This window comes from Sitodiplosis mosellana, unplaced genomic scaffold, assembly GCF_009176505.1.
Source record: "Sitodiplosis mosellana isolate CC-2019 unplaced genomic scaffold, AAFC_SMos_1.0 Smas_scaffold_6226, whole genome shotgun sequence".
Classification (NCBI taxonomy): domain Eukaryota; kingdom Metazoa; phylum Arthropoda; class Insecta; order Diptera; family Cecidomyiidae; genus Sitodiplosis; species Sitodiplosis mosellana.
The window spans coordinates 12,424,104-12,437,494 of record NW_022601467.1 but is presented as its reverse complement, the minus strand read 5'-3'; the positions used below and the strand labels follow the sequence as shown (position 1 = coordinate 12,437,494).

At 36.9% G+C, this 13,391-nt stretch overlaps 2 protein-coding genes across 2 annotated transcripts; both read left to right on the top strand.

Moving 5' to 3' along the window:
• The first annotated feature begins 959 nt into the window (after positions 1 to 959).
• On the top strand, positions 960 to 2,679 carry LOC129578027 (transcription initiation factor IIA subunit 2). Its single transcript, XM_055466066.1, has 2 exons — positions 960 to 1,183; positions 1,510 to 2,679. The coding sequence occupies exons 1-2, from the start codon at positions 1,112 to 1,114 to the stop codon at positions 1,750 to 1,752; spliced, it is 315 nt and encodes a 104-aa protein (XP_055322041.1). The 5' UTR covers positions 960 to 1,111; the 3' UTR covers positions 1,753 to 2,679.
• Positions 2,680 to 10,905: 8,226 nt separating this feature from the next.
• Positions 10,906 to 12,287, top strand: LOC129579439 (dynein regulatory complex subunit 3-like). The gene is made up of 3 exons (XM_055469521.1): positions 10,906 to 11,460; positions 11,659 to 11,843; positions 12,065 to 12,287. Exons 1-3 carry the CDS (start codon positions 10,918 to 10,920, stop codon positions 12,285 to 12,287), a joined length of 951 nt encoding a protein of 316 aa, XP_055325496.1. The 5' UTR covers positions 10,906 to 10,917.
• Positions 12,288 to 13,391: the final 1,104 nt, after the last annotated feature.

Here is a 13,391-nt window from a genome sequence, read left to right as displayed (position 1 = left end):
CAACAAATGTCCGCCAGTTGATGCCAAACAAGAATCCCTCTCAAACAGTTCCCACTTTGTTTCGTTGTTGTTATTGTTGTTGTTGTTGTTGTTGTTCGAAGGATTACGAAAACAAAAAGTAAAACCAAACAAACTATTTCATATAAACATTATTAACAACATTTATTTTCGATTTGTGTCTGCATCAGCCTTGAACACAGCTACTTTTCCGATATATATTTAGTTAGCTCATCGGGTATTTTGCGCACGTTTACTTCGTTTCACTGCAAATTGTACGTATTTTTTTTGTTTGTTTCGTGAATTGTTTCGCAAAGAAATGTTCAATTTTTCGAAATGTACAGAGGCCAATCAATGCGGGGCACATGAATTCACTTTATACAATCAATTTATCAAGATTGGCAGAGACACAGAGTGAGAGAGAGAGTGAGTTCTCTTTTGCAAACACAAAATGTAGGTAAATAATAATATTCAACAAGCAATATGGTCAATTCTACTGCTGTCAAATGAAAAATGTTGTACTAAACTGACATTTTTGCGTTGATTACAGCCCAATTCTAGGCGGAAAACTATCCGCTGTTGTCCTTCTCTCTCTCTCTTTCTCTACGGAATGCTGACAGAAAATGTATAAATTTCTTCGTTTATTTCGCAACACACACCTTGTTATTCACATTATTCAGCGAATTTCAAATAAATTCCATTGAATTGCAATAAATTAGCGATCAGCTGCGCGCAATAATCGCCAATCGAATGCTGACTCATGCATAGAATTTCATACAATGATCGCAAGCAATACGGTCGAATTTATATGTACTCAATTGAAAGCTCATTGCGGCAAACAGAACAAAGTTTTATCCGAAAATGTGGCGGCCTCTGTGGACGAGAGCGTTACAGTAGACAGTTTTTAGCGCCATCATCGTATGTTCGTGTCAATTACGGATGACATTTGGCGTTTGTATTTTAGACTTTTCACATTTACTTAGGCTCACTACCCGGACTCTCTCAAAACAAAGTGTTGTAAATCCAAAGAACGACCGAATAAGACAAGGGAAAAAATAGAACTCTTTATTTTCATTTGAAATTTATTAGCTGGCAAATCAAATCACCATCCAAGATGTCTTATCAACTGTATCGGAACACCACATTGGGGAATACATTGCAAGAGAGTTTGGACGAATTGATTCAGGTATGTATTGCGAAATAATATGCTGGGCACACAAAATAAGAACAAGAGAAAAAAAATCACAAGTCATATGCACACAGTCTTGATGGAGTGAATTTTTGCGCATGAAATGAAATCAATCAACAATTACTTGTTGCTGATTGAGACCGTAATCGACAGACATTTTGGTGCCAACAATACAATTAAATTGCAATAGCATACATTGATTTCGTGTTTATTTGTTCGAATTTTCGTTCCACTCATTTTCAATTATATTCTTCTTTTTTTTTCTATGTGACGTTCATATTCACATCGAACGGATCTGGTTGCACGGTTTACATCGAATGAAGTTTGGTCAAATTACACCACAATTGGCGCTCAAAGTCCTGTTGCAATTCGACAAATCAATAAACACAGCACTAAATACAAAGGTTAAAGCACGTGTCACATTCAAAGCGGCCAAATTGAACACGTACCGATTTTGTGATAATGTTTGGACATTGATGCTGAACGATGTCGAATTCCGGGAGGTGCACGAATTTGCTCGCGTTGACAAAGTGAAAATTGTGGCGTGCGACGGCAAAAGCGAATAGAGATATACAAAACACACTGACAGACAGCAACACACACACACACACACACCGAACTATTGTCGATTTGATGATGATGATGACGACGACCAACACCGCCTTCTATCAAATTTTGATATCGAAATTCAACTCAAAACACATTTGGTGACAACGAACAATGCCAGCATAATTCATACAACATATAAACACGACACACACACACACGCATCAGAATCTTATTAGACCAATTAGCACCAAGATTAATCGTTTCAGAGCACACACACACATATTTCGAACCGTTATTAAAAACAAATTGTAAGAAACAATAACAAAATAGAAATAATAACAAGTAAAGATACAAATGGAAAATCATAACAAAGAGAACAGCAAAACAAAACACAGAAATCATATTTAACATGCAATCCATGATAGGCTCTTAATTTAAGTACTCGTAGTAAGAATTACACTTTTCTTTTTGTTCTCCTATCTTGAATTTTTTGCTCATTGGATTTCGTTTTAATTTTCTCCTTCTTTTTGTCGTTCGTGTAGATGTTTAATTATTATGTAAATTATTTCAAAACTAAAGAAGAAAAAAAAACAAAAATATTAGAAAACTTGAAATTTACAGTTGCTGAAAGATGTTTTCTTTTTTGAACTGAATTTATTTTTGGTTGATGAAACATAGACGAATTCAAGTTCAGTATTTAAGTATAAGCAAAAGAAAAAAATAAATGAAATAATTACAAGTCATACACATTCACTCACACAACACACATATTTTCTTCCCCTGGGGAATCGATGCAAATGACCGACAAACTATTTGAATTACTAAGCACAACACCAATTGTGAAATTCCCGCCAAGCCAAATCGCAATATGCATTTGAATAATGGTTACATATTCTAAATTTTAAGAAAGAAAAAAATAAACTATGAAAATCTAATGAAACAAATTTGATGGTATGCAGTCTCATTATCGTTTCTCACACATTTCAGAGTAAGAAAATGACATGGAAATCGCGTCTATTTGAATTTTTTAAATGTCCTGGATACATTGTGCCAAACGGCTGAAAGATTCGTATGTATCGTTTGCATAATTTTCAATTAAAAACACGTGGCCGGTGGAAAATGCACACAGATGTCTACTTTATTTTTTTAAATAAATTCGTGTTTATGTCAACTTTATTTTGTTTACAAAATCTGTTGCAACAATAGTCCAATATTCCTGAAATGAATATTTTGGTTTAACAGTTGAATGTTTGAACTATCACCGTCGAAGGCTCATACCAGAACTTTGTATAGAAAACCATACATTGAACCAGTAAATTTCATGAGAAACTCTCATTTTAGAATAAATATACATAGTCATAAATGCTAGTTCTGCCGAAATTTGTGAGAAGTGACAAAATATCCTTATTTTGTATGGCACATGTTGTTTGCTTTCTATGCACATAACATTTTTTGTTTTCTTATTGTTTTTTCCCCTTTCCCTCTTTCCCTCTCTCATTCTTTCTTTCCGCTTCAATGCCTGCTTTCTTAATTATATCCATATTATCTTCTGGTACTCGGCAGTGACAACGACATAGAAAGGTATGTATACACAAATATATACAAACAATAATTGTACACTATGCGAAAATATCACAATTGCATTAATGTATTTGCATTAAAAAAAATTCTTCGTTAATCAATAATTAAAACACAACCAGTTTAATACTGTCAACTAGTCAACGATGAACTTTGTCTAGACTATGATTTTATCTATAGTTGCAATTTATTTTTCTCCAACGTGCTCAGAATCAGTCATTTGTATATCCATAAAATAATTACAGACTATATGGACTTTGAGGCACATGGATTGCAGGTAGGTAGATACTGTATTTCGAATACCTTCAACAATACATTATTTACTACCAAAACTATTACAAATCGCTTACCACTACACATATAGCTGAACAAAATAGTGAACTTCCAAATATTTATGTTTGAATGAAAACAAAACCTGGAAACTCAATTGTTGAAAGTATAACTTGTTCAAGCCACGATCTAGCAGTCTCATTATCGTTTCTCACACATTTCAGAGTACCCATAAATCTTGAACAAATGCGATGTCGATTCGTTGCAATTTCGCAAAAGAGTTTTGTTTTTATTTCTCGAAACATTCGATTCCACAACGATCGAATTCGTATTCTGGTGACTGGATTGAAATTGTAATAGCAACTGTAACATGTTTGAAATAAATCAGACGACATTAAAAATGACATGGAAATCGCGTCTATTTGAATTTGTTAAATGGCCTGAATACATTGCGCCCAACGGCTGATAGATTCGTATGTATCGTTTGCATAATTTTTAATTAAAAACACGTGGCCGGTGGAAAATGCACACAGATGTCTACTTTTCTGCGCCCATATATCATTGCATAAATGCAGAGCGCCTTCTTCGTTTCGCGCATTTTTTGTACTGACCCCGAAGCTAGCAACTTTTATCTGATCCAATTTACAGTGGAAAAACCGTGCAAAATCCAAATTAATACAGGCATCTCTCTTGCTCACTCTCGCTCTCGCTCTCTGCATCATCCAGTCGCTCTTTTGCTATGTCGCACAAACCAACGCAACATTTATATCGGAAGATCACACGCACGGAGAAGTTTCGGGTGCCGAGCAAAGAGTAAACAAACACTAAATTCGGAATATGATAATTTTGAGACAAAACAACACTCAGTATTCGCGCTTCGACTTCCGGGCGCAAAGTGCAACATTAACGATAGATATATGTGAACTGATGGCAGCAGCAGTGGAAGCACACAGCAAATGGTTTGGATCGTATGTGTGTGTGGCTGTACAAATGTGCACATATAAACAAAAACAAAAACAGAAGCGTATTCGAACGTTCAGCCATCACCGCATATTAAATGCAATTATTACATTTTATGTATTTCGCAGTGCAAAAGTCAAGGCATAAATCATAAATTTTATTGGGTTAGATGATTTTCGCAAGCGTATGCTTCGGAATTGACGATGCGTTACGCAAATGAATTACGTTAGCAAGCAAACTGGGCTCCCAGGAATAGAGCACACGACAACAACAACTACCAGTACCACACAATGCAACTCTTCTGTCGGAGTCTGGGAAATCGAACTAAAATAGAGAGAGAGAGAGAGAGAGAGAGAGAGAGAGAGAGAGAGAGAGAGAGCAAAAAAAGGCACACACACACACACACAAGCGAACGAATTGTGTGTCATCATCATCGTATCACCAAAATGGAAATAAGACGAGGCGACAGTTAAATTTATCTCAACGGTCGACGGGCATAAATTGTATGATTTCACAATCGAAATTACATTTTCTGCTGTTGCCAAAAATGGCGAGCGAGTAAGAGAGAGAGAGAGAGCGAGAGAGAGAGAGCGTGAGAGAGAGATAGATTTGAATATATGGATACATTAATGTATATAGCATCATCTTCCTGTGGGTGCTCGAAAGCAGATCGTTTGTATCCCATAACAGAAAAGTAGCAACGCCAGCCAAAGTGTCACTTCAAATCGATGTGACCAATTTTCCTATTGCCTTTGCCATACCATTTCGAAGACGATGTTGATTGAGATGATGGTGTGATGGGATGGGATGGTGGGGTGTGGCAATGGCAACGGAAAAAGACATGGCAAAAAAGAAACAGTTGAGATTAATAAGGGATACGTTTGCCAATACTGCATTTAAAAAAATAAAATCGGAACATTGGTTGAACATCATCGAAAAGTGGCAGCACTCAAAACACACTGTTCGAATATAATCTAAATATTTGCTCTCGGGGCTACAATAAAAACAAACCTCAAACACAGTTGGCATCGTTTGCTGCGTGGTATTTCCTCTTTTTTTTCTTTCTTTCTTTCTCTCTTTCAAATATTTGTTTTGATTACGAAAATCAATGCAACGATGAAAGATTTGTACATGACCTTTTAAATAAAAATAAATGCTCTTTATTTTTAGTTCATATCCCCTTTCATCTACGAAATTCAATTAAACTCTTTCCAAATGCTTTCGGCTCAATGGAAATCAAAAGATTGTGATTTTTTTTTCTCTTTTTTTCTCGTTGTTGTTATATTCATTCAATACACGCACATACCGTCCATATGTGCGCATCTTTCTCCAAAACTACAATTAATCAAAGAGCTCTGCATAAAAAGTAATAAACAAACCAAAGTGAGCTCAAATTTAGAATGGATTTCCATATACACACACTCTTTTTTTTCGCAACAATACGCTACATACTGTGGCCCTAGAATGATTGAATGAATCGAAATCATTTTACAACAGGAGTGGAAGAGAGGGAGGGACAAAAAAAGCATATAATTGAATCGATATTTAAATTTTCAATTGAATTTGATTAGAATTTGCATCAATAAAATTGACATGAAATCAACGCATTTTCATTCGCATCAATTCGAAAATCAATACACACAATTTTAATGCTCATTATTCTCACATTGTACGGTTATTGAAAAACCATTTCAACAATATTCACTGTCAACAGAATGGCATCAAATGAGTTTTTTCTCTATCTCTCTCTCTCTATTGAATTTAAAAATAAACACGAAAAAAGAAATTCGGTAAAAAGGGACGCGTCACATTAAGTGATGCACACGGTCTCACACATACTTTTGCTTAATTCTTAATTTGTAATCATTTTGTGTTTTCTCAATAAAAAAAATAACCAGTAAAATGTGTATGTGTGTGTTGTTTTTCCACACGCGCCAAACTCACGGAACTGGCACAATAAAATCCTTGCCGTATTTATGTTCGAGGGTGGATTTTTTTTTATTTCTTAAGTAAATAGTTGGTTTGTGGGTGCATTTCATTATAAATATGAATATGAGGAAGATAAGGGAAATCATAAATACTTGTTTTTTTATTGTTGTCTGGGTGATTCTGTAAATATTCGTCAATATGACAATAAACTAAATTCATCACATTTTGTTGTATTGATCTGTACAACATTGGTTTTGCTTATGTAATTTCCTCATCCATTTTGCATGGATAGTGGTATTGATGCCGGTGAGCATTCAATCTATTTGCTTTTATTCCGTTTTCCCATTGATAGACAAGCATCCCCCGCAGTTGGAACGATAAACGAAATAGCAATAATAATAGTAGCTTAAATCAAGTTCTTTGTGGTTAATAGATTTGACGGGAAGAACGATGCGGCAACGAAGAAAACGACAACGACCACAACGACGACGATGAAGAAATAGCATAAGAAATAGAATCCGCTTTCGGATGTTTATTTATTCGCGCGCGCGACATCATCACCAATGCTCGTTTCACATGATTGTTCACACTGAATGTAATTTCGATTCCCACGACAAACAACAATCGAAAAACAATTTTAAATATTTACTCTTTCTCGCTTCTTTATTTATTTTACCATGAGCCTGCGGAACGTCGCTTGCTGAAAAATCACTTGCTCCCCTACTCTTTGTCTCGCTTTCTATCCGAGGGGAGGTGGTGGTAGTTGTTGTTTCTTTTTCCCCCCTCTCTCTCTCTCTCTCTCTCTCTCTCGTACGCACTTCGAAATCTGTGTGACTGTGGCCATAAATCGAAACGACATTTTGGTAAATGAAACGAGACCACAATCGTACGTATCCTTCGTATCCTATTTATTTTGGCTGATTTTTCTTCCTTATTTCTCGGTTGATACTTGATGAGGGCCACACTTTCTTAGCACACAGTTTATACTTTCGAATGCAAATTACTTTGCATCCCAAGTCATCCGCTTGCGTTCTCTCTCTCTCTCTCTCTCTCTCTCTCTCTCTCTCTCTCTCTCTATCTGTATGTGTGTGTGTGTGCGTCTCTAGTTGTATTCCTTCGCAGTGCGCGTATCATTTGTCTGTTTTTCGCTCATGAAGTGGCAATCATAATTTCATATGTCGCGTGTGTTCGGCGGAAAAATGCCGGGAAAATCAAACTTTATTGAGAATTGTTCGCAAAGATAAATACGAATGAAATTACCAAATGTATTTAACACGTCTGTTTGTTCTCGTTCTCGTTCTCACTCTCGATCTTTGTCTCTCTCGAACACCACCGAAACGGCAACAATCTGTCTAAACTGCAACCCGGCTCGCATCCACCCTCGTCTCGCTTCAATTTGGCGCTCAGTTCGATGCGACTGTGAAGTGATAACTAATATTGCATCGTTTTCGAGTTTCGAGATGAACTTTAAACTTATAATAAACATGGTATAATTGCTTTGGCATACACTAACCGAAACACAAAGTTCAGTGTTCAAAGGCTGTGGCAATGCCGAAGTTTTTGGTAATGAAAAAAATACGAAAAAGAGAAAAAAAATGAAGCGAACGAACGTACGAATGAATGAACAGACAAACAAACAAACAAATAAAACTTTGTTGAGTTTATGTTTGAATTTGATTTTTCATTGACAATTCCACGCCAAGTTCTTCTTTATTCATTCGAGCGTCATGAATTTTCTTCGGATTTTAAATAAATACTGGAAATAATTCCGATAGTGAGTGGTGCAGCCGAGATGCCAATCACGAATCCAATTTGGTGGATTGATTTTTTCAAATGGTTACAAACGATTACCCTTGCGAAATTTTTGGTGTGTGTGTGTGTGTGTGGGTATGTACATTGTACACCGCTTGCCCACCTGCTGTGCTCCTCACCACCACAACCACCGTCACCCGTCGTTGACGTCCCCCTGGCCAGCGTATCTGGCATTCAATTCACATTTTCATGGAAAATTGCGTGATTCTTGAAGTGAATATTCAAGTGAAGTTCTAATGAAATCACAACACAACAATGATTACGATAGAGTGCCTCGGACGTGGCAAGTGATCGATGACGTTGTGGTGAAAGCCTTATTTTGTTGGCCTTAATTTTATTGGCCAAACTCAGAAAATCAACGATCGCTAAAACATGAAGTGAAGAAAATCATTTATGGCCCATTCACTTGAGAAGTACATGAGATGAATGGGTCTCATCAAAATCGATATAAAAATCGTATATACACTCGCATTTATTTATTTATACGAAATTCTTCTCGTCGTTCTATTTTCGGTTATTTATCCATTTGATGTAGCGCAGCGGCACGGTGCAGAAGACAAGGGAAAATGGCAAAGAAAGAATGCCGAGAAAAACAAATTCTTCATTTTTAGTCACTTCCAATTCACTTTCATTTGTATGCGATTATTTTCGCCAGTCTTTTCATTTTTCTTATCTATACTATTTCATGTGCTTCGGTTGACGGCGGTGGTGGTGGTGGTTGTTTTTTTGCTCTCTCCTTCTGTGTTCGTCTCTTTTATCTTACATCCACCCACTGTTTGCGCCAGTTTGTCAGATTTCATGCATGCTGTTCGGCCAATATATCTCATATATGGTTGCTTTGGTGCTGACACCGTGCCCATTCGATGTACTCTCGCACTATTCACTTTGATTTTGTGTGATACGACCGCATCTATAAGGAGCAAAAAACAAGAACAAGAAAAAGCACGCGCCATTCAACATGCAAGCAAATAGAATGTGTGGTGGTGAAACTCAACGCGACCGATTGCTCTGTGAAAATACATCACTAGAAAAGGTCAGCGAATAAAAAAGAATCAACTTATTCATTACACGAATGTCGATGATATCGAGTGAAAATGAGTTTGATAACAAAGAAATAAGCCGATGAAAAGTCTACCCATGGAACAACAATAATAATAACAACAACATTTCAGAGATACAATTCAATCCATCGTGTCTCGACACAAAAGCCCGAAGATTTCAAGAATTTGCTTTGCAAGACGAAAAAAGAAAAATGTTGAATGGCAGAAAATGCTGAAAAAAAAGTTGCGATTGTTTTTTTCTGCTTTTCTTTTTCGGCATAGTGTTTAGCGTCAAATGAAAATCAGCAACTTTGGTCTTAATAAATATTTCAATATTGTTGCGGTTCGAGGCGTGCTGTTGGCTTTTCTTCGGGCATTAGGCATATGTATGGGTTCATGGCTTTATATACGTGTGATGTACGTATCCATTGAATATATACGTGTGTATGTTGCCCAATTGATGTTTCATTTCTACTTTTCAGACTTCAATTTCTAATTCTATTTCGATTTTGATTTCGATTTGTATCGTTTCGTATGTAATTCATTACTCTGATCCACGCTTTTGCTCTCGTTTAATTCGAAGCCTCGATAGTGAATACTTGCCTCTTCTCATAAGGTTGATTGCACGCGTGTGAAACTGTGTGCATTGATTGAATTTGGACTCCCCCTTGCCCGATCTCCCTCTCTCTCTCAATCTCTCACTCTGTTGTTCGTTCATTCGTTTGAAAATAACGAGTGTGTTCGGTTTTCGAGTATCAAATTTGCCGCATTAAATTGAAGGACACGCATCTTTTTTTCTGTGTGGAGGTTTTTCATCTAATAAATCATCATGTCAAGTAGCAACAGCCGAAAAAAAAAATTTATAAATTGCTCTCATTCTCTCTCTCTCTCTCTCTCTCTCTCTCTCTCTCCCGCACAAATGAAAAGTGTTATCGAGACGTAGCGAAATTCATATTGCAAACGATACACATATATACAATATATCGATATTTGGTGTGTCTACTTTTTTTTGTTGTTGCCTTCGACTTCTTTCTTGGTCTGTTGCTCTCATCGCATCATCCTGGCAAACTCACTCGGAACGCAACGAGAAATCGAGCACAAAAAAGAATAAATAAATACATTATACCCATTCTACACGCATCCATAGAAGTCTCGGCGTAAATAAATGTGAAAATTCTGCTATAATAATTAAATAAATCGGCGAAAACAATATCGATGATTATTTAAACACAGTGCTAAGCAACCGTTTGGCTAAATGGAATTGGAATGGTTTTGCGCGAGCGCGTGATTTTGTTATCAAGCCCCGTAGAGAACATTGTATATCGTTGTAACCATGGTGCTTCGATTCAATTCGGACACATTTGTTTAGAAATGCTGTTCGTTTCCATCATCTTTCCATGGAAATCCAAATGAAAAACAATTTTCTAATTTAAAATAATAAATTGAAGCGAACGGAAAATATATTGATAGCCATTGCTTGGTTCAATGGGCAAAAATTGATAAATGCGTTGGACCCCAGTGAAGAGTGAACAACGATATAAACGTAAAATTGGGTGTGCCTGCAAGTTCGTGCATATATTTGTTGTTATATATATGAGTGTTTACGAAATGACTAAAGTTGACCAATCAACGGCAATCGGTGGTAGCGGCAACGCCGATGACGACGACAAAAAAGCAAGTGACACCAAGCATCAACATGTTGTGAAAAAATCATCCGAACCAGGTGTTATAAACGATGCAATGCTAAAAAATCTGATACGCGCACATGGGCCACGTGGTGAGGCGGCTCGACTTTGTCGTAATATTGCCATTGATTACGGCACAATCACCGAACTTTGTCTCGAATATCAGAACATTTTGAAAATCGATCATATTTGGATGTGCTTCAATTTGCAAAAACTATCGCTAAAAGCCAACAAACTGACAATAATCGAAAATCTGGACAATTTAACGGAGTTACGTGAATTGGATTTGTCATTTAATTTTATCAAAACTATCAAGAATCTGGAATGTTTGCGCAAATTGCAGTATCTCACACTGTTTCAGAATGACATCCGAAAAATCGACAATCTCGACCGATTGGAACATTTGGTGCGACTGAATTTGGGAAACAATTTCATCGAGACAGTCGAAGGAGTAATAAAAAATTTTCTATTTTCCATCAATGCTTTGCTCTGGTCGTTTGTTTTTTTTTTCTGTTTTCTTCCGTTCGTTTTCATTTTTTGTTTGCTTCAGAAGAGATTTTGAATATATGCACAAGGTGTGTTGTTGCTGTTGTTGTTATTGTTCGTGATACTTGCGTCGTTTGGCGTTCGCCTTTTGTTTTCATTTCAGATTGAGAGTCTCCGCTACAAGGAGCAATTGTTCTCTTTGAACTTAGAGGGGAATCCTATTTGCGATAAGCTCACCGATAATATTGATTTTCGATTGTACATCGCTGCGTATTTGCCCAAACTTAAATATTATGGTTATCAAGTCATCACTAATGCAGAACGGGATAAAGGTCAAGAGATTTACAAGTATGTACAAGTACATTGTACGACGCACCCAAACGCATTTCTATCGCTTTATCTGTGTGTCTGTTATTCTCTGTGTCTCTATATCGGTGTGTGTGTGTGTGTGTGTGTGTGCGCGTTTTTCTTTGCCTGTATGGATGTGTCCGTTTGGTTCGTCTCTTTTTGAACACAAAATTACCAAAACCATTTATCTCAAAATGTTGGGCATTTATTATGATTTCAAGGAATAAATTGAGAATGTTAGAGGAAAACGAGTCGGAACGGTCAACTCAACGACACAAGCAATCACTTGAAGTCGAACTATTACGTATATCTGGCGCTAGCTTTGTCGAGGATCTAGATAAACATCAACTATTCGAATCACTTTTTGCAAATAGTTTCGACAACATTGTATTGGACACCGAAACCAGTCTAAATGACACAAATAAATCCGACATTCAACTGTAAGTACTGAGACGAGCGAGAGTGAGAGTGGGAGACGGTGGAAAGGGAGAGGGAGAGGGAGAGTGGAAGAGAATGTGGTTAAAAGTATTTGATTGGGAAAACCTCCTCTCTTTGGCAGATACCGCAACCGAGTTTATGCTGCAGCGCGAGAAATGCATTTGTATGGTATCCAGTGCCATGACGAGCGTGCTAATGAAATCAAGCTGTTTGATGAAGCTTTGGCAAATAGTTGCGAGCAAGTCCAAGCGATTGGCATCGAGCTGATCGATAAGTTTTTAGGCCAAAAAAATGATTTCGTAACGAACTTAAAGCAAACGCTTCACACGATGGCCAAATCAACAGATGACGACGACAACGTCGACAACGATGTGAATTTCACAAAAAATCGCACACACTGCGATGCGATTAGCGATAATTTTGCAACGGTCGTCGACAACATTTGGTACACCCTAATCGAATTGGAAACATCACTGCACGAACGTATCATGGATTCAATGAAAATGTTCAGCGACACAATTCGCACGATAATTGAAAACTTGAATGACAAAAGCAATGAAACGTTTCACAGCGTTCGGTCGGCTTGCGATGCCTATTTCCAATCGAATGCCGTTGATTGTGCGGACGGCAACAGAACCGCGCGACAACGGCATGTGAGCATTATCAATCAAAAACTTGATCTAATGTGTTCCAAAGCTAATAAATGGCTGGCGGAAGTCACCGAAAGATACGAATTGTAGGTTTTTGAACTGAAATTAAAATTTTAAAATGAAAAACTTTGCGAATTTTCTTCTCTCCATGTTTTTTCATTTCCAGAGCTGAATATAACCGGAATCGAGTTAAAATAATGGAAATAAGTAGCTTCATTGATGCCGAACGTTCTGCATTCTCTGAGCTCAAAGACAACGTCATCGCCAAATATGAATTGCAAGCCTATTTTTAAATTTATATTAATCTTCTGAGTAAAATGCACCTCATTTTGGGGTGATGTCAATGTAAAACTTTTACTGTAATAAATAAATGAAGTTTAATGGGAAAAAAGACTTTTATTTTTCAAGTTTTGGAGCAAATTTAAGAAAAAAAAACTGTTCGAGCTCACCCCATTCGTTC